Source organism: Muntiacus reevesi, chromosome 7 (assembly GCF_963930625.1).
Source record: "Muntiacus reevesi chromosome 7, mMunRee1.1, whole genome shotgun sequence".
Taxonomy (NCBI): Eukaryota; Metazoa; Chordata; class Mammalia; order Artiodactyla; family Cervidae; genus Muntiacus; species Muntiacus reevesi.
In genome coordinates, this window is record NC_089255.1 from 25,012,726 (window position 1) to 25,039,474 (window position 26,749).

The 26,749-nt window shown below is 39.6% G+C and overlaps 1 protein-coding gene and 1 non-coding gene across 9 annotated transcripts in view; both read left to right on the plus strand.

The window, feature by feature from the left end:
- The window catches only part of CHD8 (chromodomain helicase DNA binding protein 8), a 60,840-nt gene that overhangs the window by 28,594 nt on the left and 5,497 nt on the right, over window positions 1-26,749 (plus strand). For 7 of the 8 annotated variants that reach the window (XM_065941420.1, XM_065941415.1, XM_065941416.1 and 4 more), the window contains 29 exons: window positions 1,540-1,722; window positions 1,807-1,875; window positions 2,245-2,300; window positions 5,892-6,009; window positions 8,739-8,822; window positions 11,561-11,698; window positions 12,095-12,216; window positions 12,356-12,599; window positions 13,530-13,706; window positions 14,668-14,811; window positions 14,956-15,211; window positions 15,767-15,977; window positions 16,228-16,423; window positions 16,894-17,061; window positions 17,255-17,434; window positions 17,588-17,698; window positions 18,044-18,240; window positions 18,463-18,662; window positions 18,743-18,923; window positions 19,011-19,100; window positions 19,553-19,656; window positions 20,838-20,967; window positions 21,882-21,957; window positions 22,411-22,465; window positions 22,632-22,839; window positions 23,468-23,676; window positions 23,770-24,489; window positions 24,708-24,859; window positions 25,858-26,160. In XM_065941420.1, coding sequence (XP_065797492.1) covers window positions 1,540-1,722; window positions 1,807-1,875; window positions 2,245-2,300; window positions 5,892-6,009; window positions 8,739-8,822; window positions 11,561-11,698; window positions 12,095-12,216; window positions 12,356-12,599; window positions 13,530-13,706; window positions 14,668-14,811; window positions 14,956-15,211; window positions 15,767-15,977; window positions 16,228-16,423; window positions 16,894-17,061; window positions 17,255-17,434; window positions 17,588-17,698; window positions 18,044-18,240; window positions 18,463-18,662; window positions 18,743-18,923; window positions 19,011-19,100; window positions 19,553-19,656; window positions 20,838-20,967; window positions 21,882-21,957; window positions 22,411-22,465; window positions 22,632-22,839; window positions 23,468-23,676; window positions 23,770-24,489; window positions 24,708-24,859; window positions 25,858-26,160 — 5,082 coding nt within the window. The remainder of the gene's footprint in view (window positions 1-1,539; window positions 1,723-1,806; window positions 1,876-2,244; window positions 2,301-5,891; window positions 6,010-8,738; window positions 8,823-11,560; window positions 11,699-12,094; window positions 12,217-12,355; window positions 12,600-13,529; window positions 13,707-14,667; window positions 14,812-14,955; window positions 15,212-15,766; window positions 15,978-16,227; window positions 16,424-16,893; window positions 17,062-17,254; window positions 17,435-17,587; window positions 17,699-18,043; window positions 18,241-18,462; window positions 18,663-18,742; window positions 18,924-19,010; window positions 19,101-19,552; window positions 19,657-20,837; window positions 20,968-21,881; window positions 21,958-22,410; window positions 22,466-22,631; window positions 22,840-23,467; window positions 23,677-23,769; window positions 24,490-24,707; window positions 24,860-25,857; window positions 26,161-26,749) is intronic. The other variant, XM_065941419.1, reaches the window with a different exon arrangement.
- LOC136172778 (small nucleolar RNA U6-53/MBII-28) lies at window positions 21,411-21,520 on the plus strand. Its single transcript, XR_010664116.1, has one exon. It is a non-coding gene; the product is annotated as a small nucleolar RNA U6-53/MBII-28 (small nucleolar RNA).

Consider the following 26,749-nt stretch of genomic DNA (forward strand, 5'->3'; position numbering starts at 1 on the left):
TTTCTTATATCCTCTAGATATAAGAAACAAATTTGTTTTGTTTGGCTAGTGGTTTGTTTTCAATCCCATTTATAGAATAATCCACTTTTTCCTCACTGATTAAAAGTACTATTTTTATCATGCTCTAAATCTACCTAAGTATTTTAATCTGTATTTGGACACATTTCATTGACCTGTTTATCACCTCTTGGAGAGGTACCAAGCTGTGTTAATCAGTATAGCTTTATACTGGCTTTAAAATCTGATAAAGCCAAGTATACCTTTTCATATTTTTATGAAATATTTCCATTTTTCCATTTCATATTTCCATTTGAAATAGGAACTCATACACTGCTGGTGAAGAGTACACACTGGCATGAAGAAAATTTCTATAGAACAAAATTTGACAATATCCATTGACCCAACAATTCCATATTTTATTTATTCTTAGATGTTTAGTTCTCTGTTGAATTTTAGAATCAACTTATCTAATTTAAAACTTTTGTTAAATTTGTTTTTCAAATTTATGTGATTGGAGAGGTTTTATATATATATATATATATATATATATATATTTCATTGTTTATTCAACTCTTTTAATGTCCTGTAGTGTTTTAAAGTTTTCTTCACATAGGTTTTTTGGATTTCTTACTAAATTTGATACTTAAGATGATCTTTTTTCATAAAATGACTTTCTCTTATTGTATTTTCTGGCTTAGTCTGTGTAAGAATGCTGTTGATTTTTAAAAATTAACTTTATGCCCAGCTAATTTATCAAATCAATTTTAGTACAATTGATTGTACTAAATTGTACTACTAACTACTAAAATTGAATTTACAAATCAATTTTAGTAGTTCTGCTTCTAATGACTTATTAGATTTGGGTTTTTCCAGGGGTTATAATCATTACTGAAAAATAATTTTTTCTCTCCATGCTTCCTAATTTTTATCATGAACTGCACCTGTTACTGAGATTATTTAATTAAATTTTGCTCAAACACTTGAAATAATGAGGTAGATCTGAAATTCATAGATATGGAAAACATCTCCAAGAAAAATGTTAACAAAAAGTAAGCAGCAGAACAGTACATGCTGTATGATCCTATTTATTAAACAAACAAAACTTTAGAACTAAAATAGACAAGCAATTAGAAACAATGTTTTTGTACTAGTGAACTTCAGGGCTGTTCCTGGTGTGAAGTTCATTGCACCCTGCAGGTAGAGAGTTTAGAGAGTTCTATTTCAGTTGTTCAGAGCCTCTTGCCAATAGTACCCAGGTTACTTTCAGATGGATTCTGATACTGTAATGAAAGAGTTCAGGAAATTAATATATACTCAGTGTATATATATATATATATAGTAATATATAGAATAAGTTAACATGGTTTAACATCACACAATTTGATAAATAAGCTCTTTATCATCTTTTGGTTTGATTTTTCCTAGGGAGTTTGGAGTCAAATCTAAGTACATGATTATAGATGACTATAGGCAAATAGTTTTAAAGGTTTTCTCTTTGGGAGACCTAAGCAGTTCTTTTGACTGTTTTTGCCCCTGTAGAAAAGACGCTCGAACCGCCAAGTTAAGCGGAAAAAATATACAGAGGATCTGGATATAAAGATCACAGACGATGAAGAAGAAGAAGAAGTGGATGTAACTGGTCCAATCAAAACTGAGCCTATCCTTCCTGAGCCAGTGCAGGAACCAGATGGCGAGACTTTGCCTTCCATGCAGTTCTTTGTGGTAAGCTGAGAGCTTAAGCAATTTGAGATGTGTGTCTTGCTGCTCACAATCTCTTTGTTTGACTGACTGCATCTTTTCCTGCAGGAGAATCCCAGTGAAGAAGATGCTGCCATTGTAGACAAAGTGCTTTCTATGCGTATTGTGAAGAAGGAGGTGAGGCCAATTTTCGATGTTAGCCCATAATGCTACAGTTACAGGCTTTATGTAATGAGCACCTTTGGATGTCAGTCTATATTGCTACAAAGTAGTTACAAGAGATAGTGGAGGAAAGTTAGGTGGCAAGTAAGAACTGTCTTATTGCCCCTTCTTTTACTTATCTGTTTAAATCCAGAAAGGGCTTATTTTCTCCAGCTATCAGGCTTCTAGCATTGAAATACCAGGTTAAGTTCTTTAATCCTTTAGTCAGTGATATATCCTGGATGATACATATTTTCTTCTTGGTATGAAAGTCTACCACGTGTGTTAAAATTAAGGATTCTCTTTGACAAATGAGTTATTAATAACTAATTTCTTTCTTCCCAGCTTCCTTCTGGACAGTATACTGAAGCAGAAGAATTCTTTGTCAAGTACAAGAACTAGTACGTGATCTATGAAAAAAAGCTTTTCACCCCAAATTCCACAGGGTTGTAATAAGTTCTCCCATATAGTCTATCCTGGTTGGGAATGTGTCCCCCCCCAACTTTTTTAAATAGTTTTCGTCACCCAGATTGTTTTTAGTGAGGAAAATGTCTGTTCAGAGAGAACCTCAGAAATTGACTGATTAATATTTGCCTACAGAAAAGTGGGGGTATGGGTGGTTCCTGATAAAATCCCTTGTAATCTTGACATTCAGTTTAGTTCAGTTCAGTTGCTCAGTCGTGTCCATCTCTTCGCGACCCCATGAATCGCAGCACGCCAGGCCTCCCTGTCCATGACCAACTCCCAGAGTTTACTCAAACTCATGCCCATCGAGTCAGTGATGCCATCCAGCCATCTCATCTTCTGTCGTCCCCTTCTCCTGCCCCCAACCCCTCCCAGCATCAGGGTCTTTTCCAATGAGTCAACTCTTCACATGAGGTGGCCAAGGTACTGGAGTTTCAGCTTCAGCATCAGTCCTTCCAATGAACACCCAGGACTGATCTCCCTCAGGATGGACTGGTTGGATCTCCTTGCAGTTGAAGGGACTCTCAAGTGTCTTTTCCAACACCACAGTTCAAAAGCATCAATTTTTCAGTGCCCAGAATTCTTCACAGTCCAACTCTCACATCCATCCATGACCACTGGAAAAATCATAGCCTTGACTAGACGGACCTTTGTTGGCAAAGTAATGTCTCTGCTTTTTAATATGCTATTTGGTTGGTCATAACTTTCCTTCCAAGGAGTAAGCATCTTTTAGTTTCATGGCTGCAGTCACCACCTGCAGTGATTTTGGAGCCCAAAAAAATAAAGTCAGTCACTGTTTCCACTGTTTCCCCATCTATTTCCCATGAAGTGATGGGACCAGATGCCATGATCTTAGTTTTTTGAATGTTGAGCTTTAAGCCAACTTTTTCACTTTCCTCTTCCACTTTCATCAAGAGGCTTTTTAGTTCCTCTTCACTTTCTGTCATAAGGGTGGTGTCATCTGCATATCTGAGGTTATTGATATTTCTCCCGGCCATCTTGATTCCAGCTTGTGCTTCTTCCAGCCCAGCATTTCTCATGATGTACTCTGCATATAAGTTAAATAAGCAAGGTGACAATATACAGCCTTGACATACTCCTTTTCCTATTTGGAACCAGTCTGTTGTTCCATGTCCAGTTCGAACTGTTGCTTCCTGACGTGCATACAGGTTTCTCAAGAGGCAGGTCAGGTGGTCTGGTATTCCCATCTCTTTCAGAATTTTCCACCGTTTATTGTGATCCACACAGTCGAAGGCTCTGGCGTAGTCAATAAAGCAGAAATAGATGTTTTTCTGGAACTCTGTTGCTTTTTCGATGATGCGGCGCATGTTGGCGTTTTGATCTCTGGTTTCTCTGCCTTTTCTAAAACCAGCTTGAACATCTGGAAGTTCATGGTTCACGTATTGCTGAAGCCTGGCTTGAAGAATTTTGAGTATTACTTTACTAGCGTGTGAGATGAATGCAATTGTGCGGTAGTTTGAGCATTCTTTCGGATTGCCTTTTTTTGGGATTGGAATGAAAACTGACCTTTTCCAGTCCTATGGCCACTGCTGAGTTTTCCAAATTTGCTGGCATGTTGAGTACAGCACTTTCACAGCATCATCTTTCAGGATTTGAAATAGCTCAACTGGAACTCCATCACCTCCACTAGCTTTGTTTGTAGTGATGCTTTCTAATTCCCACTTGACTTCACATTCCAGGATGTCTGGCTCTAGGTGAGTGATCACACCATTGTGATTATCTGGGTCGTGAAGATCTTTTTTGTACAGTTCTTCTGTGTATTCTTGCCACCTCTTCTTAATATCTTCTGTTTCTGTTAGGTCTATACCATTTCTGTCCTTGATCAAACCCATCTTTTCATGAAGTGTTCCCTTGGTATTTCTAATTTTCTTGAAGAGATCTCTAGTCTTTCCCATTCTGTTGTTTTCCTCTATTTCTTTGCATTGATCACTGAGGAAGGCTCTCTTATTGCTCCTTGATATTCTTTGGAACTCTGCATTCAAATGGGAATATTTTTCCTTTACTCCTTTACTTTTTGCTTCTCTTCTCAGCTATTTGTAAGGCCTCCTCAGACAACCATTTTGCCTTTTTACATTTCTTTTCCATGGGGATGGTCTTGATAACTGTCTCCTGTACAATGTCATGAATCTCTGTCCCTAGTTCGTCAGGTTCTCTATCAGATCTAGTCCCTTAAATCTATTTCTCACTTCCACTGTATAGTCATAAGGGATTTGATTTAGGTCATACCTGAATGGTCTAGTGGTTTTCCCTACTTTCTTCAATTTAAGTCTGAATTTGGCAATAAGGAGTTGGCATGATCTGAGCCACAGTCAGCTCACAGTCTTGTTTTTGCTGACTGTATAGAGCTTCTCCATCTTTGGCTGCAAAGAATATAATCATTCTGATTTCAGTGTTGACCATCTGGTGATGTCCACGTGTAGGTCTTCTCCTGTGTTGTTGAAAGAGGGTGTTTGCTATGACCAGTGCGTTCTCTTCGCAAAACTCTTATTAGCCTTTGCCCTGCTTCATTCCGTACTCCAAAGCCAAATTTGCCTGTTACTCCAGGTGTTTCTTGACTTCCTACTTTTGCATTCCAGTCCCCTATAATGAAAAGAACATTTTTTTAGGGTGTTTGTTCTAAAAAATCTTGTAGGTCTTCATAGAACCATTCAACTTCAGCTTCTTCAGCGTTACTGGTTGGGGCATAGGCTTTGATTACCGTGATATTGAATGGTTTGCCTTGGAAACGAACAGAGATCATTCTGTCATTTTTGAGATTGCATCCAAGTACTGCATTTCAGACTCTTTTGTTGACCATGATGGCTACTCCATCTCTTCTAAGAGATTCCTGCCCACATATTTACATATATAGTAAATATAATGGTCAGCTGAGTTAAACTCACCCATTCCAGTCCATTTTAGTTCGCTGATTCCTAGAATGTTGACATTCACTCTTGCCATCTCCTGTTTGACCACTTCCTTTTTTGTTTGTTTGTTTGACCACTTCCAGTCTGCCTTGATTCATGGACGTAACATTCCATGTTCCTGTGCAATATTGCTCTGTACAGCATCGAACCTTGCTTCTATCACCAGTTACATCCACAACTGGGTATTGTTTTTGCTTTGGCTCCATCCCTTCATTCTTTCTAGAGTTATTTCTCCATTGATCTCCAGTAGCATATTGGGTACCTACCGACCTGGGGAGTTCCTCTTTCAGTATCCTACTGTTCATGAACAGTATGAAAAGACAAAATCCTGATATTAGGACCTTGCTACTCAGTGTGATCCATTGACCAGCAGAATTAGCATCGTTTGGATGCCTGTTAGAAATGTGAACTTTCAAGCCAACCCTAGACTAAGTGGTTGGTGTACAAAATAAAGTTTAAGAGGCACTGATCTGATAAGAGACTATCTCTGCATTGAAGCAGCATACTCTTAGGTCTGCTTTTGGCTAATCTCCTCATCTCAGACATTAACTTGCCAGTTCCACTTCTCATACCATGGCTGACTATTTCCATCTCCTTTAGCTCCTATCTGCACTGTGAATGGGCCACCATTTCGCAACTGGAGAAGGATAAGAGGATCCATCAAAAACTAAAGCGCTTCAAAACCAAAATGGCTCAGATGAGACACTTCTTCCATGAGGTAATTAGGAATAGGTATTGCTTATCATTTATTTTATAGAAACATAAATTTCTGGGGTTATCCCTGATAGATTGTTCACAAGACTTATAGTTGCTTTATATATATGGGTATATAAGTTTCATTTCGATCATTGGACTCTCCTTATTTAATTGCCCTATGGTTTGTTTTACCAGGTCTAAATATGGTCTTTTTATAAGTTATAGAATGTATTGAAATTGAGTTGTTTGATATTCATGAAGTATTTTCAAAACAGATGATAAACTATCTGTCCACTTCAGGCATTCTTCTCCCTCTATTGTCAGTCTTTAGCAACTGCTGGTATCTGTAGACATAAGCAACCATATCATTAAGAGGGAACATTTATTTTCTCAAATTTCTAATCCAGTATAACTAGAAATAGTGATAAATGAACTTTAATATCCAGTGTTACTACTAGTTAAGTACTGGAGCATCTATGAGAATCTCTTGAGCTGTATTTTAACACTCTATTTTTCTTTGAAACCTTTTTGTACATACATCTTTTCCAAAATGGGAGTTTTAAAATCTGTATTTAAAATACTAAGTGCCTTGAGAAAAAGAATTCTTTTTCAAAGTTTCTTAAGACCTATGGGGGAAGAGATCTAATAAGAAGACTGAAAGAGAAGGAATAATGTATAGCTTTAGGGGAAAAAAAGGCCAGTTGTAGCTAAATACATCTGATGAAGCTAACTTTATATCACCAGACTTGTCAATAAGTGAGTTATTTTCCACATCACTTGGAGAGCAAGCAGGACCATGTAGGTTTTATAATTTCTTTTTATATGAAAATAAAATAATGATTGGGTTGTGGAAGTTGTTTTTTTTTTTTTGGCCTATGTTCTTTTAAAGCCTTATTTGTGAAATGTGCAATGAAACTAATCCCATTTCAGCTGATACTAGATATATAATTTGTGGCCATTGAGCTAAGCTCTGCTAACTGACTTGTGTGCCAGTCAGATTTGCCTTTATAGGTAGGTCATTTAGCCAAATCAATCACTCACTTATTTGTTGTTTATGTGCTAGTCACTGTGGTTAACAAATCACACATGGTCTGTGTTCTCATATAGCTCACTGTCTAATGGGGGAGGAGAGAGAGATTTTAAAGTAATTCAAATTGTGATAAGTACCAGGAAAGAAGGAGCATAGAAAGACATTAAAAAATGCCTGCTTTGGATAATCAGAGAAGGCTTCACTGAGAATTGAATTATGAATTGAAGTTAGCAAGGCCATAAGCACCTGTAAATTGTACCCCTGGCATGGGAAGTAGCAATATATGAAGGCCCCGAGATAGGATGAGGAACTGAAAGCATGGTGGTATTTATATATGATAGAAGCAGGTGCTTACAGACCTTTTAGTTTTGTTTTTATTCTAAGTGCAAAAGGGGAAACCATTGGACTATTTAAAACAGGCCAAAGATATAAACCAGTTTTCGCCTTTAAAAGATCATCTAGACTTTGGTGAATGGATGGGAGAAGAGTAAGCATGAAAGCAGGATAAGCTGTAAGGAGGCCACTGAAGTTTTCTAGATGAGAAATTATCACAGCTTTATCGCAGAGTGCTTTCAGTTGTTAGGAGAGAAGGGATAGATTTGAGTTTATTTTAAAGTAGGATTGACGGCAATTGGTATGATGGCTTACATAGACGGATATTAAAGAATGGAAGATCTTAGAAGCAACTGATTTGGGGAAAGTCAAGATTTTAGTTTAGACCATGCTAAGTTTAAAATTCCATAACACGTCTAGCAAGGAGATAGATATACAAAACTCGATTTTTTAGGCTACAATTAAAATTTGGAATGTATCAGAATATACATTGTTATTAAAGCCTTAATAACTATGCCAGAGTGATAGGAGAAATATTAGGGAAAAGATAGGCCACAAAAATCAGTGGGAAAGTGCCATAAGAAGGAAGAATTTTTTTCCCTATGGTTTCTTTGAGATCTCTCTTTGGAGCCTTGGGTTATTTATCTGGGGATATCACCCAAAGTTAGATACCAGTGACTTAGGGAAAAAAGAGCCAGTGAAAGTGACTGAGAATTGACCAAAACACAAAGTGAAACCAAAATAAGGCTACAAAAGTGAATATGGTGTCTCAGAAAAGTCTAGATAGTGCTTTCAAGAGAAAGATGAATTGTTGAATACTTTGTAGCTGTAAATTAAGGTGAGTACAGAAATGTTTCCATTGTATTTGGCAATTTGGAGATCATGAATGATGTTGAGGAGTGGTTTCATTATGTGATGGAAGTAGAAGAGTAGAATGGATGGACAAATAAAGAAGTGAAGAAATGAAGGTACTGTGTGTTTAAAACTCTTGGGAAAGCTTACATGTGAAGCAGAACAGAAGAATAGTTGCAGGAGGATGTAGAGTCAGAGAGGTCTTTTTAAGATGTGAGCTAGTAGAACATGTGTGTATATTATGGCAATGTTACACTAGAGAGGGATTCCTAAGAAGGCAGGAAGGAATGAGATCCAAAGCATATATGGAGAGAATAGTCACTGTTAGGAGTAGTGACACTTGATCTGGTAGTATGAGAAGATAGGTGCAAACAAGGTAAGTGTGTAGGATTTGATAGGGTGAAAATGGGGAACTCCCTTTTTTTTTTCCTTAATAATTTTTCAAGTAAGGATATCCACTAAAGGTTGGGTGGAAGGGTGAATTTCCTAGACAGTGATCTTTTTGGTTTTATTGTTTGGTTTCATAATTCCTCTAGGATGAAGAGCCCTTCAACCCAGACTATGTAGAGGTGGATAGGATATTGGATGAGTCTCACAGTATTGACAAGGACAATGGGGAGGTGAGTTGGGTCGTGGAGGAACATGAGAGGCCTTAAAGATTTCTGCCTGTCTGCTTGCCCACCCTTTATTTTTCAGATTTGGCTGAAAAATCTCTTGGATTGAAAAGGTACTTTTGAATTTTTTCTGAGAGATCCTCAGAATGATATTGGGAAGGTAGAGGAGTACAGAGAGAGGCTAAAGAGAAAGATTCTCTTGAAGTCAGATATCTGGAAGCTGCGTTTGCAAGGACTCATTCACCTTGGTCTCATTTTCTCTCAGATTTTATATGAGAGACCTTTGACATTTAGTTGAGGGTGAAAGGTGGGGATAGAGAAAGGAATCCTTTATTAATTTCCAAATATATGAATATAAAAACCCTTGCATAGACTCATAGCTTTCTTTGTGTTCTTGAGAATTTTTTATTTCCTGAACTGGGGCTTTCCCGGTGGCTCAGTGGTAAAGAATCTGCCTGCGGTGCAGAAGCCGCACGAGACACGGGTTCTACCCCTGGTCTGGAAGATCCCCTTGAAGAGGAAATGGCAATCCACTTCAGTATTCTTGCCTGGGAAATCCAGTGGACAGAGGATCCTGGCGGGCTACAGTCCATAAGGTCGCAAAGAGTCAGACATGACTGAAGCGACTGAGCACACATGCACAGCATCAGTTAAATGCATTTTCATTTGTCACTAAAACATATACTACATTTGAATCAGTCCTTTTAAACAGACTGTGGGGTCTTGCTCCCACAAGTGCAGATTTAGTACATCTAGGGTAAGACCAAGAGATCTGTGTTTTTAACTTGGTTCTTCAAGGGGTTCTCATGCATAGCTTGGTTTAGGAACCCCAGAACTAAAGCTTTCTTAGATTGGGTAGCAGATTTTACATATGTTAAAACATTTGGTGACATGTTTTCTTTCATTAATCACTTTTTTTCATTTTCCAACCAAGAGTTTTGTAGATCTAAGCCACCAGTGAATTCAACATCGCTCTCTTTTATTCAGATTTGCTTGGACCATGAACTAAACACTTTGTTAGAACTCCTCACTTCTAGTCTAAGTTGTTGGTTTAACATCACAGGGTCACATTTCATCAAAATTTTATCACTCAAAATAGTTCCTGCTTACAGAGTGACTAGTAGGGAACAGCAGAGCCTTGTTAAGACATCAGTTGCTAGCTGGCAGACTGGGTTCACTCACAAACTAAGTGACTTGCTCCCATATGTCATCCTTGTAGAACCTAAGAGTCAAAGTCTTCCATCTGTTAAAGCCCAAGTTTGTTTTATAAGCTTTCAAGGTTACTCAGATAAAACCTTAGCTATACAAAGTCATTATAATGCAGTGTCTTTAAATCCTAACAAGAATACCTCTGAAACCACGTATTTCTGCTTTTGCAATTAGGGGTGGAAATTACTGCTTATTGTTCATTTGTGGGAGGTGAGAGTGGAATGGACCAGTTATTAGTCAGGACAGGCTAGCCATTGTTATATTATTCTCATTACTTTCAGGTTCTCAGCCTTCCTAGCCTTAAAAATGTTATGCTCTCTATCACTATACTTGTACTTTCATCTTCCAAAAGTAATTAGATTTTGATTAGGCCCCTCTGGAATGTTATTAGACCTGGCATGACAGATGAAAGTGTTTTAGTACCCTAATTTGCACTTCTAATATTGGATAAAAACTTTGCCTATTTCCCCCATCCCAAAATGAGCTTAATCTGTCATCCTTATTGCATTACACAGTAGTAAAAATAAGTGTTATAATAAATATTAATTAAAATCCTTGGAAAATAAGTCATGATGCTGGAAATGTGTGACCTGAACAAATGTCTTTATGTAGAAAGTGACCCGAGTCACTACAATAAAGAAAAAGGTAAAAGAGAAATTACATAGATTCTAGTTTTTTCATGATCTCTCTCTCTTATACACTTGCATCTTTACACTTCTTGCTGGCTATTTTAAGGAGTATTCTGTCAGTTGATTTTTAGAGATTTCATGGTGATTATACTAGGCCTAGTCTAATTCTTCTTGCTTCATATAAGCCCAAAATGAAAATGCAGTCAAGTCAGGAGTCATCTTAAGTACTGAGAATGGGAGCCATATTACCACTAGAATGCCTGCATAGAGCATAGCAGTGTGATTGGAGCTTCAGCATTCCCCTTTCACTCTTACCTCTCTTCAGTGATACCTCTTGTGGTTATCTCCTAGGTTCCTGGGACTCACAGGGAAATCTCTTTATCACCATATGACTGCTCTTTTTCTCATGTGACTGCTCTTTGAAATAGCACCTACATTCAGAGCTCCAGGAACTCAGAAGTCCAGTAGTTTCAGCCCTGCTTTGTTCCTATGGATTTAACCTGTTTCTCACTTCTAAAAGCAACCTTGCTTCCACTGTTATTATATTTGGTGCCAGGAGGATAGTATGGAACGGGACTACCATATCTTCTAATTTCAATCTAATTCAACACAATATAGAATTTTTTTTTTTAATATGCTTGGTTGGTGAGCCTAATGTTTCAGTGGTTAGTATCCTAGATAGTGCTGGGTAGAAATTTCACTTTTAGATTCTGATAAGTTGTTTGGAAGCATGATCAAAGGCACAAATAGTACAGTGCGTCTGCAGGTGAGCCTATAGCTGGTGTTTTCAGCCTGACTTTTTTGGCACCTTTTTTAGGTTTTGACACTTAGTCAAATTCTTAATCTCCAAATCACAGCAGAGAACACGGCATCATTTCACTAAAGCTCTGACTTCTTCTCCCCTAGCCTGTAATTTACTACCTGGTGAAATGGTGCTCTCTGCCCTACGAGGATAGTACATGGGAGCTCAAAGAGGATGTTGATGAGGGCAAGATTCGAGAATTTAAACGCATCCAGTCAAGGCACCCAGAACTCAAAAGGGTGGTAAGTACATCTGCATTTAGAGTGTAAAGTTCATATAGGGAATGATTTAATTTTCCTCATATAGAGTTTGGGCTTTCCTCATAGCTCAGTTGGTAAAGAAACCGCCTGCAATTCAGGAGACCCCAGTTTGATTCCTGGGTTGGGAAGATCCGCTGGAGAAGGGTTAGACTATCCACTCCCGTATTCTTGGACTTCCTTGGTGGCTCAGTGGGTTTTTTCTCTCTCTTTTTTTTGTTATTAAAGTGTCATTGTGAAGTCATGAATTTGAATATATTTAACATGTTTAATCCAAGCAATAGTGTCTTTGAATTGACTTCACCTATTAGAACTACCTAGTAAGTTTACCTAATTTTGTTAGTGCCTCCACCCCATTTATTAAAATTTCTTACTTCTTAGAATCGTCCACAGGCAAGTGCCTGGAAGAAGTTGGAGTTGTCACATGAGTATAAAAACAGAAACCAGTTACGGGAATATCAGTTGGAAGGGGTCAACTGGCTGCTCTTTAATTGGTATAACAGGTAAAGAAAAGAGTGGGGCCACAAAATATAGGCTAAGTCTGGGATTATTTTTATTTATTTTCTGTAGAAAAGGTTCATTTTATGTACTTTTTATAAGATGGTCTCTTTTGACATGCTTTTCTTTGTGATGAATTGGCAGGCAGAACTGCATCCTGGCTGATGAGATGGGATTGGGCAAAACCATTCAGTCCATTGCCTTCTTGCAGGAAGTATATAATGTGGGTATCCATGGCCCCTTCCTGGTCATTGCCCCACTGTCCACAATTACGAACTGGGAGCGGGAATTCAACACATGGACAGAGATGAACACTATTGTCTACCATGGCAGTCTGGCCAGCCGGCAGATGATACAGCAATATGAAATGTACTGCAAAGATTCACGGGTGAGTTGTATATAATGCACATGTTATGGGTTAGAGAATAGGCCAGAGTACCTGGTATTTTAGAAGCTTTTATATGAGTCAGAGACTTTTATTGAGACTCTCTGTGATGTAAGGTGGTGTTGTCTACTTTATGCAGGATACTTTTTTGGCTTTGCTATTTTGATCCAGTGGAAATTCTGACTTTATTCATGAATATATACATTTTAAATAGAGTTTTGCCAGCATTGATTAGTTTTCATCAAGAAATAATTTTCCAGAATGAAATTCATTTAGCTACTTTTATTTCCTTGATCCATAAAATGGTGAACATAAGACATTTCTTCCTTTTTTTTTTTTTTAAGTCTGCTGAAGTTTTCATCAAGATTAGTTCTTTTTTCTATATAAGTTTGGAAAAAGTTTCTTAACATTGAATTTTGAGTTTTTTTCCTACCATTAGTTTCCCATTTTTATTTCTACGAAACCCAAGTTTATTCAAGTCATATTTTGTTGCTCTTAATTTTGTTAAGATAATTGGATTCTTTTGTCCATTTTTAGATAGTAACCAGTATTACCACATACTACATTAGCTGTTTCACTTTTAGTTTTATCTTGTGTGTTTCAGCAGTGCTCAACATTTGTGGATTTTAGTGTTTACCAACAGAAGATGTAGGGCTGAAATACATGAGGTAGGCATGCAGCAAAGTCAAGAATGTCCAGCTTCTTTCAGTAAGGTCTGTGATTTTCCCAAGAAGCTGAGTGTGTTGAGGAGGCAGTGATTCAATGATTTGACACTGTTCATCAGAATATGAACAGTGGCAGAGGTGGGTGGTGGTGCAATTTGTGTTTTCTATTAAGCCTACCTAAATATAAAATGCAGAATATGTAGTCCCGACGAGCTGCTCATTTAGGTACATTTTAGGCCTTTTCTGACTTTATTGCTTTCATGCTTAGGGGCGCCTCATCCCAGGTGCATACAAGTTTGATGCCTTGATCACCACTTTTGAGATGATTTTGTCAGACTGTCCTGAGCTTCGTGAGATTGAATGGCGGTGCGTCATCATTGATGAGGCCCATCGGCTAAAGAACCGTAATTGCAAGCTGCTTGATAGTCTCAAGCACATGGACCTGGTGAGTTCCTCCCACTGACTTGTGGCCAGAAACACCTAGAATTAAGTAATCCTAATTCTTTGTGAATTAATTTCATAGAGAAGAATAGAATCTTGGTGTTGGGTGGTGGGTATGGCCTATGGGAATGGTAGCCTGAAAATCATAAAATTCATATAAACTTTAGAGGTAGAAGATGATTGTGGGTTAGTGGTTCTCAATTGGTTGAAGAGGTGGGATGTTAAATGAGCTACCTGTTTCTGCATAACAAAATATCCAAAAACCTAGTGACTTAGAACAACTGTGTTTTTCATGACTTTATAGCTCAGCAACTTGGGCTGGGCTCAGTGATCTCATTTTTTCAGTGGTCTTGTCTGGAGTCAGTAATACAGCTGCAGCTGACAGCTGGTACTGGTTGTTGGCTGGGCCATCTTCCATGTGGACTGTCACCCCTCTGTGGGCCAGACTCTGCTTCTGTACCTGGTAGAGTCAGAGTAGTGTTCCAAGAGGGTAAAGGTGGAAGGCAAGGCCTTTGAGGCTCTGAAACTCACATGGTACCCACTTCTGCTACATTCTCATTGTCAGAGCAAGTTATAAGTCATGACCATGTTCAAGTGGTGAATCTTGATAGGCGGAACTACCAAAAATCAATGGCCGTATTTAATCCCGCACAGGTACATTTCTTAGAGGGAGACATATTAATGGATATCCATGGGGACTTGAGTGTGGAGAGGCATGTTTAATTGGAAAAAATATGTTCTAAATATTTCTTTTGCCTTATAATATTTAAGAAATTAATATGTTAAATAATATCAAGAATATTCTTGAGTATTTCATATTTATCAAAAGAGGCAACAAGTAAGAGTAATCTGGTCCATTTCCATAATTTTACAGTTAAAGAAATGGAAATTATACTTATATACTTGATGGAAAACTCCAGAAGTCTTTTTGAGTTTTATCATTCTTCTGTATTCTCCATTTCTAGGAGCACAAAGTGCTGCTCACAGGAACACCATTGCAAAATACTGTGGAGGAACTGTTTAGCTTGCTTCATTTCTTGGAACCATCACAGTTTCCATCAGAATCAGAATTCCTCAAAGACTTTGGGGATCTCAAAACAGAAGAACAGGTAGGAAGTTGTCTGTTGCGATACTAATGCAGAATAAAAAAATTTGTACTAGGCAGATATCTACTGTCATTGATATCCATGTTTCCATCTAATATGAGAATGTTTGTCCTCATGTTATTATTTTTTCCTCTGTGTTGGTTACAGGTTCAAAAGCTACAGGCCATTCTCAAACCAATGATGCTGAGAAGACTCAAAGAAGATGTTGAAAAGAACCTGGCACCCAAACAGGAGACCATTATTGAAGTAGAGCTAACCAACATTCAGAAGAAATACTACCGGGCTATTTTGGAGAAGAATTTCTCCTTTCTTTCCAAAGGGGCAGGTCATACTAACATGCCGAATCTACTCAACACAATGATGGAGTTGCGCAAATGCTGCAACCACCCATATCTCATCAATGGTGAGAGAACTCCTGAAACACCTGGATTTCTGTGTTACCTTGATTACTAAGTGGTGTTCTTCAGGAACAATAGATGCTGATCTATTGGCTGATCCTTCCTAGTTTGGAAATAGAGGGGATTTCTCTTTTTAAAACCATTCTCAAGTGGAACGTCTTCCTCTAGTTCTTTCTGACCCTTTGACTCTGCATAGTCTCTGAAGTTAAAAAGGATTTGCTGTTAAGAATTCTGTTCTGTCTTCACTGATATTCTATGTTGCTATTTCTGTTTTGGATGGGAGTATGGTGGTAATAGTGGTTTTCATGTACTATTCTAGTCCTTGTCCACATATTTACATGTTTTACCCAATTCTTAAGCCTGACTAATGTGGAATATTTTGTATTAACAAAATTGAGGATATTTTAGGGTTGAGGGGTTGCTGAAATTCTGTTTTCAAGTAATATTGATATCAAGTCAGGTTATTTTCTTTTCTTTGCTTCCTTATCTCAGTTAAATAAACTGCAGCCTTTCTGTGTTTCTCTGGATCTCACCATCAGGTTTGATTTTTCTTTTGGCAGGTGCAGAAGAAAAAATCCTAACAGAGTTTAGAGAAGCTTGCCATATCATACCTCATGACTTCCACTTGCAGGCCATGGTTCGTTCAGCTGGCAAATTGGTTCTTATTGACAAGTTACTTCCAAAACTTAAAGCTGGTGGCCATAAGGTTCTGATCTTTTCCCAGATGGTACGCTGCCTAGATATCCTAGAGGATTATCTAATCCAGAGAAGGTGAGAAAAAAAAGTCATTCCTCACCTGTTTACTTTGTACTTATAAAACTGCAAAGAGTGGGAGGCGTGAGTTTAACTAAAGTTGACCAGGACTGGGCTAAGAGAAGTATTCAAGACTCTCACTCTCAACTTTCCGATAAAACTTTTGGTGAACTAGCAATACAGGGATACTGGTATTGATCCCAGCCTGCTTTTTTGTTCTCTTTTTCTGCTCAGCTGATTAAACTTTTTTCCTGTGATTCCCATGCAGGTACTTATATGAGCGTATTGATGGGCGAGTTAGAGGCAACCTTCGGCAAGCTGCTATTGACCGTTTTAGCAAGCCTGACTCGGACCGATTTGTCTTTCTGCTATGCACCCGGGCTGGTGGACTTGGCATTAATCTCACAGCTGCTGATACTTGCATCATCTTTGATTCAGACTGGAATCCGCAAAATGACCTGCAGGTAGAGGAAATCATTGTCTTAGGGACTAATCACCTAACCTGAGAGGTTTTGCAGCAGGATCAAGATCTCTTAGAAAGTCTTATCTTTTCTAGAGTCTGGAATTGTTTAATTAGTTAGGTCATCAGACTTTTTCCGTACAGGGCAGATAGTTAATATTTTAGTCTGTGCAAATCAGTCTCTGTTGTAACTGTTCTCCTCTGCTCTTGTACTACAAAAAACATCTATAAGCAAATATAAATGAATGGGTAGAGCTGTGTTTCAGCAAAAACTTTATTTCTAGAAATTGGTGACCAAGATTTGCTGACACCTGGTCTGGATGATGGGGCAGTAATTTCATCTTGAAATTGACTTCCGATTTTGAGTTGATCTCATGGCTGTTTTATAAATATAAATCGGTATTTTGAATCCTTCTCCTCCCCGCCCCCTCTAATGTTGTTATCTTTTCCCTTCCTTCCATTTGTTAAAACCAGGCTCAAGCACGTTGTCATCGAATTGGGCAGAGCAAAGCTGTGAAGGTGTACCGTCTCATTACTCGTAATTCTTACGAGAGGGAGATGTTTGATAAGGCTAGCCTCAAGTTGGGATTGGATAAAGCTGTGCTTCAGTCCATGAGTGGTCGGGATGGCAACATTACTGGAGTGAGTCTTGTTAATTTTTAGCTATATTTGTAGTAGGTCATGGTGATGAAGGGAGGCAAAAGCTACTTTTTGTACGGGAACCTGACCCCTTGTTTGGATTCTCAATGATTATTTTTTAAAATGTAATAAAATATCATGACATGGTTAGATAATATTCTCTGATTTTTTTTCACCTTTCTATTGGATTTTGTAGATACAACAGTTCTCTAAGAAGGAGATTGAAGATCTCTTACGGAAAGGAGCGTATGCAGCCATAATGGAGGAAGATGATGAGGGCTCCAAGTTTTGTGAAGAGGACATTGACCAGATCTTGTTAAGACGAACCACTACCATCACCATTGAATCTGAAGGAAAGGGTTCTACCTTTGCCAAGGTATGTTCTGTCAGTGCTAGAGGCTTTTAGCACAGAGAGACAAGAATCTCTAGAATTTAATATTTTTAAAAAATATAGTTTTAAAATATACTGATATCCCTTTACTCAAAAAAGTGGTATAGTCAACTTTACTATTTCTTTGTTCCTCATTAGGCAAGCTTTGTGGCTTCTGAAAATAGGACTGATATTTCTCTGGATGACCCAAACTTTTGGCAGAAGTGGGCCAAAAAGGCTGACCTGGACATGGATCTACTCAATAGCAAGGTGAGCTTCCTTTTCCTTCAAGGAGGAAATGTGGCAGGAAACACGTTACTTTCTGGAGTCTTTATAACTGCTCTGATCCTTCAGTGCTGACTTTGGCCTACGATGGTATATCAAAGGCCATTGTGAAAGCTTTCTACATTGAGGGCCACTAAAAAATACTTAGATAACTACAACTTAAGTTTGCTTCCTGAGTCCCTGTAGATTATCTTGCATGTCCAAAAAAGAATCTGTCTTTGAGTATCTACAAATTATTACATGCAAGGCTATTTCAGTCTGACTACCTTTAATTCCTTTCCCATGATTATATTGTGAAAAGAGTTACATCTCCTTCTGTTCCCTGCATAGAATAACTTGGTGATTGACACACCTAGAGTACGAAAACAGACCCGCCACTTCAGCACTCTGAAAGATGATGACCTAGTGGAATTCTCTGATTTGGAAAGTGAAGACGATGAACGACCACGCTCTCGCCGACATGATCGTCATCATACCTATGGGCGCACTGACTGTTTTCGGGTGGAAAAGCACCTCCTGGTATATGGGTAAGACCCCACCTTGCCTCAGAGATAATGCATCTCCATCCTGATAGACATCTCGTTCGCTTTTTAAATTGGAAGCTATGATCAAAGAGGGGATAATGGGAAAAAATTGATTCTGTTACCATGTTTTCCCAAGATCTTTTTGTCTCCCACCATTTGGGAAGTGTGAATTTGAGGGACTGGGGTCCCTAGGAAAATATCCATATGATTGCTTTTTTTTTGTAGTTGGGGACGATGGCGAGATATTCTGTCTCATGGACGCTTCAAGCGACGGATGACTGAAAGAGATGTGGAAACAATTTGCCGGGCCATCCTCGTGTACTGTCTCTTACACTATCGTGGGGACGAAAATATCAAAGGTTTCATTTGGGACTTGATTAGCCCTGCTGAAAATGGCAAGACAAAAGAATTGCAGAATCACTCAGGTGATTATCAAGTCTTTGCTTTTTGTCTTTCTATAGGTTACCTAATCCTTTTCAGGTCCAAGGGTTTTTCTCAATCCAAGTCTTCGATGTTTCCCCTTCCCCAGGTCTGTCTATCCCTGTGCCTCGTGGACGCAAGGGGAAAAAAGTAAAGTCACAAAGCACTTTTGATATCCATAAGGCAGATTGGATCCGGAAATATAACCCTGATACTCTGTTTCAAGATGAGAGTTATAAGAAGCACTTGAAACATCAGTGTAACAAGTAAGGATGGAATTTAGCAGACAAAGCATTTTCCACCTCAAGCTTTCTGCACTATTACTGAGCCAGTTCTTCCTCTCTCCCTTCTAGGGTGCTGTTGCGGGTACGAATGCTATATTATCTGAGACAGGAGGTTATTGGAGACCAGGCAGAGAAGGTGTTAGGGGGTGCAATTGCCAGGTAAAGTTATGCTATATTTTTCTTTATGCTGTGCCTTATACCAGAATAGATTAGTTTTCTTATTTCACTCTTAACTATCTCTGGGATACCTGATAATTAAAATCTGTATATCAGGTCTTCAATCCTATGCAGTTGGCCTTTTGTATCCTTGGGTTTTGCATCCTTTTGATCCACAATTGATCAAATCCCTGGATATCAAGGGCCAGCTGTATTCACTGAATGATTCATCTTATATAAGGGGCTTGAACATAAGTGGATTTTGGTATCTGGGGTGGAACGAATCCCTTACGGATACCAGGGGACAGCTGTTCTTGATACCAGTGGAAGAAAATAGGCAGATGTAGGACTACGTAAATTAATAGAGAAAAGAAGATACCTGTAATAATCTTTCCAAAGATTGTTTGCTTTTATTTCATGCATTGCTGTGCTGACTCTGCCTCTTATACCTTCAGTGAGATTGACATATGGTTCCCAGTAGTGGATCAACTGGAGGTTCCAACAACATGGTGGGACAGTGAGGCTGATAAGTCCCTGCTCATTGGAGTCTTTAAGCATGGTAGGTGTCTGCTGTTAGTCTGTTCTTTTCTTGTTAGAGAGTTTTGTCTACAGATGGAATATGTTGCAAAGTACTCAAGACCAATAATTATGTTTGAATGGTAAACTAGTTCTCAGAAATATAGAGCATAGTTGTTAGTTCCTATGAATAGATGGTCAGGAAAGACCAGATGGATAGTTAAATCGCAAGGTAGGGTGTCTCCCATCTGTTCTGTGATTAATCAGTTACTACCAGTCTGTATGCAGTGGTGTCCAAGTTAAGATTTGCAATCAAGGGAGATGATGCATGTCTACTCTTGTTAATAATAAACATGTTTACTTTGCATAGCTTTCCTGTGACTTGCTGAAAATGTTCTGCTTGTATAGCATCTTGTTTGTCTAAATATTCAGTACTCATCTTATGTAGGTGTGAATAGTCCTGCTTGAGTGAAAGAAAAATTAAAAAAATTTTTTTAGCCAGTGGAAAAAAATGCCCTGAAGTAGAGTAAAAAAAGGGAGAAGACTCCCTTTTCAGTTTTGCCTAATCACAAATTCCACACATTAAAAGCAGTAAGTGCTAACTTCCAGCCTAGTGACTTAGTGAATTGGAAGATTATTTCTTTTTTTAATATACTTTTCTGTTTACTTCTATAAAATAAAAGTAATGGCACTTAATTCACATTTTTGACAAGTTTAATTGGATGAGAAAAACTGTGAGCATTTGTAGTCTTAGATTTACTTGTGAGGTGCATAGGCTTTAGAAGAGTCCAAACATCCTGAAGTACATTCATCATTCATCCACCATTCAGAGTGCCTGTTTGCAGATACAAATTTCTTATTCTTTATTTGAAAATGCGTTACCTAGCTCTAAACTATTGGACTTTTAAAATTTCCTCACCTGTGTAGTAAGAATGATGATAAAAAATTACCTGTTAAATAGCTATATAAATCTGTCACCATTCTCTGTACACACTGATTAAATTCCTATTTTCAGTAACCGGTGATAAAACTCTTTATGACTCTAAATTGGAGTGAAAATATTAAATATCTTAATATAACCCAACAGCGGTCCAGATTAACATTTTCAGAGTACTTTACACTATGAGCAAAGTAGCCCACTTTTTATTCCAGCAGCATATGAAGTAAGCGTAAAAGCAAAATGAGTCTCTGATTTTCTTTAAATTATGGCTGTTTTTCTTCAAGGCTATGAAAAATATAATACTATGAGGGCAGACCCAGCCTTATGCTTCCTGGAAAAGGCTGGCCGACCAGATGACAAAGCAATTGCAGCAGAACATCGCGTGTTGGACAATTTTTCTGACATAGTGGAAGGGTAAGTATTGATGTTTAGTTCTCTTAAAGCTGTATCTACATTACAAAGGATATTTGTTGCTTGTGCTAAGAGATGGCATAACTCTAGCCTTGACTGAATCAATTGGGATTCCTAATGGTGGTTATACTCACAAATGATAAATTCTTAACAAACAGAGCGACCAGCAGAAAGATCTCCGTAAATTGGCCTGAAACCATACATTGTCATATAATGCAACTGAGGGGGAAAATTACTCCCAAATGGCTTATTTGATGTTCTCTTCAGTTTTCTGTGCAGTGCTTTCAGCTACAGTAGCAGAGAGGATAACTGCTTCTCTTGAAAGATAGTAGCCGTGCAACAGTCCCATGCCACCTATGTGATAGAGCCTCAGGAAACTTTAGCCTTGGTCTATCATCTTCCGTGGCAGCTGACACATAAAGGTGTTTACTTTGCCTGAGTGCATGCCTCAATGATGAGTTGCCATGCTAATACTGAGCCACCAGCTAGGGCATTGTTGCCCTGGTTTGGGTGCCAGTGAGTTTAACAAAACTTCTCATGTGGAGACCTGAGGGGCATGTGAAATATTTGGCTTAGTTCATGAATACCCTCCCAGTCCCTTATGATGGAAAGGTTTTTCTTTGATGATCACAACCTCGGTTTGCCTAGTGTAGGACCCACAGAGGAAATTAGATTTATTTATTGCAAACCATGTAATATCCTTTTGCTCAGTAGAGCAAAGTAGTAAAAATAAGCAGGCATAGATCATTCCAATGAAATAATAAAAGTAGATACTAGTTGGGACGGAGGCGGGGAATTGGTTAAATAATAAAAAGCTATTAAGAAAAAGGAAATGTGCTGGTCAGAATGTTTCATTTTAAAGTCAAGCAGTTTAGAACTCAGTTTTGTCGTTTTCTCATGCCTCTGGATAATTTTAGGGTTGACTTTGATAAAGATTGTGAAGATCCTGAATACAAACCACTCCAGGGTCCCCCAAAGGACCAAGATGATGAGGTGAGGAATTCTCATTTGAGTATAGCTTTTCTGTATTACTAAATAGTATTTTCCAATTCCCCGAATCATGAAGTATACTGATTACTTTATAATACAAAATGAAAAGTACCATTCGAGAATATAAAGTATTAATGGAAAGGATTGTAACACCAGCTAGGGGAGGTCAGGGACGCTTTTGTGGAGTAGGTGGGACCTAAGCTGGACAATGAAGTATATTATTGGACTACTTAATTCCTGAGTCTCATTGTCTTCAAGACATTGATAAGAACTGACTTTTCAGGTTATATTTTCTTATTGTTTTAATTCATTGCTTTCAGCTTTCTGTGAGGGTTCCTTTCATTAAAAATATCTTGATACCTTGATGCCATAAAAGGACACACACATGTGATTTCAGAGTGCCAATTTTACCCCCTTTTCCTCCTCTCTCCATCCTGCGGGGTGGATCTCCTCTAGGGTGATCCCTTGATGATGATGGATGAAGAGATCTCAGTGATAGATGGAGATGAAGGTAAACTTCTAAATTAACTTGTATGGGTTGGTGGAATTGGGAAATTGACTGAAGTCTCTCCTTTACTAGAATTTCTGAGAGCTTTGCCTTTGGGTGGGTTGAAATACCAGTGTTATCTCTTCTATCTTTCCTGTACTTGCTGTTTATTCTACTTTGCTTCCCACAGCCCAGGTGACCCAACAGCCAGGCCATCTATTCTGGCCTCCAGGCTCTGCTTTGACAGCTAGGCTTCGGCGCCTAGTAACAGCCTATCAGCGCAGCTACAAGAGAGAACAGATGAAGATAGAGGCTGCAGAACGTGGGGATCGGAGAAGGCGACGTTGTGAGGCAGCCTTCAAGCTAAAAGAAATTGCACGGCGGGAGAAACAGCAACGGTAAAATGTGACTGGGAATTTGGACTAAGCTGTAAACTTCTCTTCAGCTATGGGCCCTATATTGAAAACCATCTTAGGAAGGATTATGGCATCCCTGGTGGCTCAGACGGTAAAGAATCTTCTTACAATGCAGGAGACCTGGGTTTGATCCCTGGGTCGGGAAGATCCCCTGGAGAAGGGAATGGCTACCCACTCTAGTATTCTTGTCTGGAGAATTCCATCGACTGAGGAGCATGGAGGGCTACAGTCTATAGGGTCGCAAAGAGTTGGACTTGACTGAGCAACTAACACTTTCACTTTTCAGAGAGGGACCACCTTTTTGACCTTTGTTATACCCCTGCAACCCATACTTAACCCCTGTAAAACCATACTTAACCATAAGTCCTGGGAACGTCTTGTACATAGTCATCCTCACTGAGTTTTTTGCATCATTTTCCTCCTTTAGCTTGCTAATTCTTAAATTATTCCTTGTTATAGACTACCTCTTCTGCTCTTTGGGGGCTGCCCACCCCCACCCCGCCCCCAGCCAACTTTCATTTGTGGTGTGTTCAGATATTCTAAGCTATACTAAGAAGTAACCTCTCCTTGTGTTCTGACCACTATTGCCTTATTCGTCTTCCCTTTGTAGATGGACAAGGCGTGAGCAAACTGATTTCTATCGAGTGGTTTCTACCTTCGGTGTGGAGTATGACCCTGATACCATGCAGTTCCATTGGGATCGCTTCCGTACTTTTGCCCGACTGGACAAAAAGACAGATGAAAGCCTTACCAAGTATTTCCATGGCTTTGTGGCCATGTGCCGCCAAGTGTGCCGCCTTCCCCCAGCAGCTGGAGATGGTAAGCAAGACTGAAGAGTCTTGCGTGAGTGGGCATGGATTGTGACAGAACCAACTCTTGGTTAATTTCTTCTTCTACCCTTATCTCTTGCAGAACCCCCGGACCCTAATCTGTTTATTGAGCCCATCACTGAGGAAAGGGCCTCACGGACTCTCTACCGTATTGAATTGCTTCGGCGCTTACGGGAACAAGTTTTATGCCACCCTCTTTTGGAAGATCGGCTGGCATTATGTCAGCCTCCAGGTCCTGAATTGCCTAAGTGGTGGGAGCCCATTCGGCATGACGGGGAGCTTCTACGAGGGGCAGCCCGCCACGGGGTGAGCCAAACAGACTGCAACATCATGCAGGACCCAGACTTTTCTTTCCTGGCTGCCCGTATGAATTATATGCAGAACCATCAGGCAGGAGCACCAGCTCCATCCCTGTCACGCTGCTCTACTCCACTGCTCCACCAGCAGTACACCTCGCGCACTGCCTCACCGCTGCCCCTGCGCCCAGATGCTCCTGTTGAAAAGCCACCTGAGGAGACAGCTGCCCAGGTGCCCAGTCTGGAGAGTCTGACTTTAAAGCTAGAGCATGAGGTGGTGGCCAGGAGCCGACCAACCCCACAAGACTATGAGATGCGAGTAGCCCCCTCTGATACTACCCCTCTGGTCTCCCGAAGTGTTCCACCAGTCAAACTGGAGGATGAGGATGATTCAGACTCTGAGCTGGACTTGAGCAAGCTGTCACCATCATCCTCTTCTTCCTCATCCTCATCCAGCTCCAGCTCCAGCACTGATGAGAGTGAGGACGAGAAGGAAGAGAAGCTAAGTGAGTGCATGTGACAGGCTGTTGGCCGTCTTTCCCATTCCCCCCCTCTCTGCGTTTCCCTTCTTTTCTAAATGCATTTTCTAAGATTCAGATTTTAATTTGATAGAATATCGGAAGAGATCTGTTACTCTTAGGGCCTTTAAAGACCATATGATACCATTCCTTTGTAACTTCATTCTTCCACCTTTGCTCACATGTACTGTGTGCTCAATCCCTAGCTGCTGACCAGTCCCGCTCAAAGCTCTATGATGAAGAGAGTCTCCTGTCCCTCCCTATGTCCCAAGATGGATTCCCAAATGAAGATGGAGAACAAATGACCCCTGAGCTGCTGCTGCTACAAGAAAGACAGAGAGCTTCTGAGTGGCCCAAGGTAACAGCCTCATTGTTGGACATGTTGAGTCTGAAAATATAGTGTGATACAGCCACTATGGAGAACAATATGGAGATTCTTTAAAAAACTAGGATTAAGACTACCATATGAACCAGCAATCCCACTACTGGGCATATACCCTCAGGAAACCATAACTGAAAAAAGACACTTGTATCCCAGTATTCATTGCAGCACTATTTACAATAGCTAGGACATGGAAGCAACCTAGATGTCCACCAAGAGATGAATAGATAAAGAAGTTGTGCTACATATATACAATGGAATATTACTCATCCATAGAAAGGAACAGAGTTGAGTCATTTCTAATGAGGTGGATGAACCTAGAGCCTGTTGTACAAAGTGAAATAAATCAGAAAGAGAAAGACAAATAACCGTATATTAACACATATGTATGAAATCTAGAAAGAATGGAACTAATGAAATTATTTCCAGTGCAGCAATGGAGACACAGACATGAAGAACAGACTTTTGGTCACAGTCAGGAAGGGAGAGAGTGGGGTGACTTGAGAGACTAGTGTTGAAACACTAGTTAACATACATTACTATAAAATAGAGAGCCAGTGGGAATTTGCTGTATGATGCAGGAAACCCAAAGCCAGTGCTCTGTGACAACCTAGAGGGGTAGAGTGGGGAGGGAGGTGGGAGGGCAATTTAAGACGGAGGGGACATAGGCCTGTGGCTGATTCTTATTGATGTATGGCAGAAACCGTCACAATACTATAAAGTATTTATCCTCCAATGAAAAAGAAAATTCTAAAAAGAGTGACATACACAGAGAACAAGTAGATGGTTCTAGGTTTCTTTGATTATGTTTAGTGGTACGTGTTTTTTCATGAAGCTCTTACCGGTTGACTTTGGGATCTGATACTTTTACCTCCCTCATTTTTGACATATAATTTTTACTTAACTTGTTAATGATGGCACTATTACTTGTCACAGGATCACATGTCTAATTGATTTCTTTTTCCCCCACTCAGGATCGTGTCCTGATAAACCGTATTGACCTCGTCTGCCAGGCTGTACTCTCAGGGAAGTGGCCTTCTAGTCGCCGGAGCCAGGAAATGGTAACAGGAGGAATTTTGGGGCCAGGCAACCACTTGCTGGACAGTCCCTCGTTGACTCCAGGAGAATATGGTGACTCCCCAGTCCCCACACCACGCAGTAGCAGCGCAGCTTCCATGGCAGAGGAGGACGTGTCTGCAGTCACCACAGCGGCTGCTCAGTTCACCAGACTTCGCCGAGGCATGGATGAGAAAGAGTTTACGGTTCAGATCAAAGATGTAAGCTGAGCATTTAGGCACTGGGAAGTGAGGAAGGAGGCTGTAATTCTTGTTAACTAGTTTTATGACCATAACATTAATATTAAGCTCATTTGGTCAGCTAACCTTAAAAATGTGAAGAGGAAAAAAAATTAGAGCTCACAAAGATCCGCTGAGGAAAAGTCACTAAAGTAAAGGAAGGGATCTTATGTTTACTTGTATCTCCTGTGTGTGCTTAGTCACTCAGTCATCTCTGACTCTGTGACCCCATAAACTAGCCCGCCAGGCTCCTCTGTCCATGGGGATTCTCTAGGCAAGTATACTGGGGTGGGTTGCCATGCCTTCCTCCAGGGGATCTTCCCAACCCAGGGATAGAACCCAGGTCTCCCATATTGCAGGTGGATTCTTTACCATTTGAGCCACCAGGGAAGCCCCAAAAATACTGGAGTGGGTAGCCTATCCCTTCTCCAGGGGAATCTTCCCAAGCCAGGAATCTAACCAGGGTCTCCTGCATTGCAGGTGGATTATTTACCAGCTGAGCTACCAGGGAAGCCCTTGTATCTCCTAGTGGCTAGATTAAAAGGGTTCTTTTGAGTGGCTTGCTTGTAGA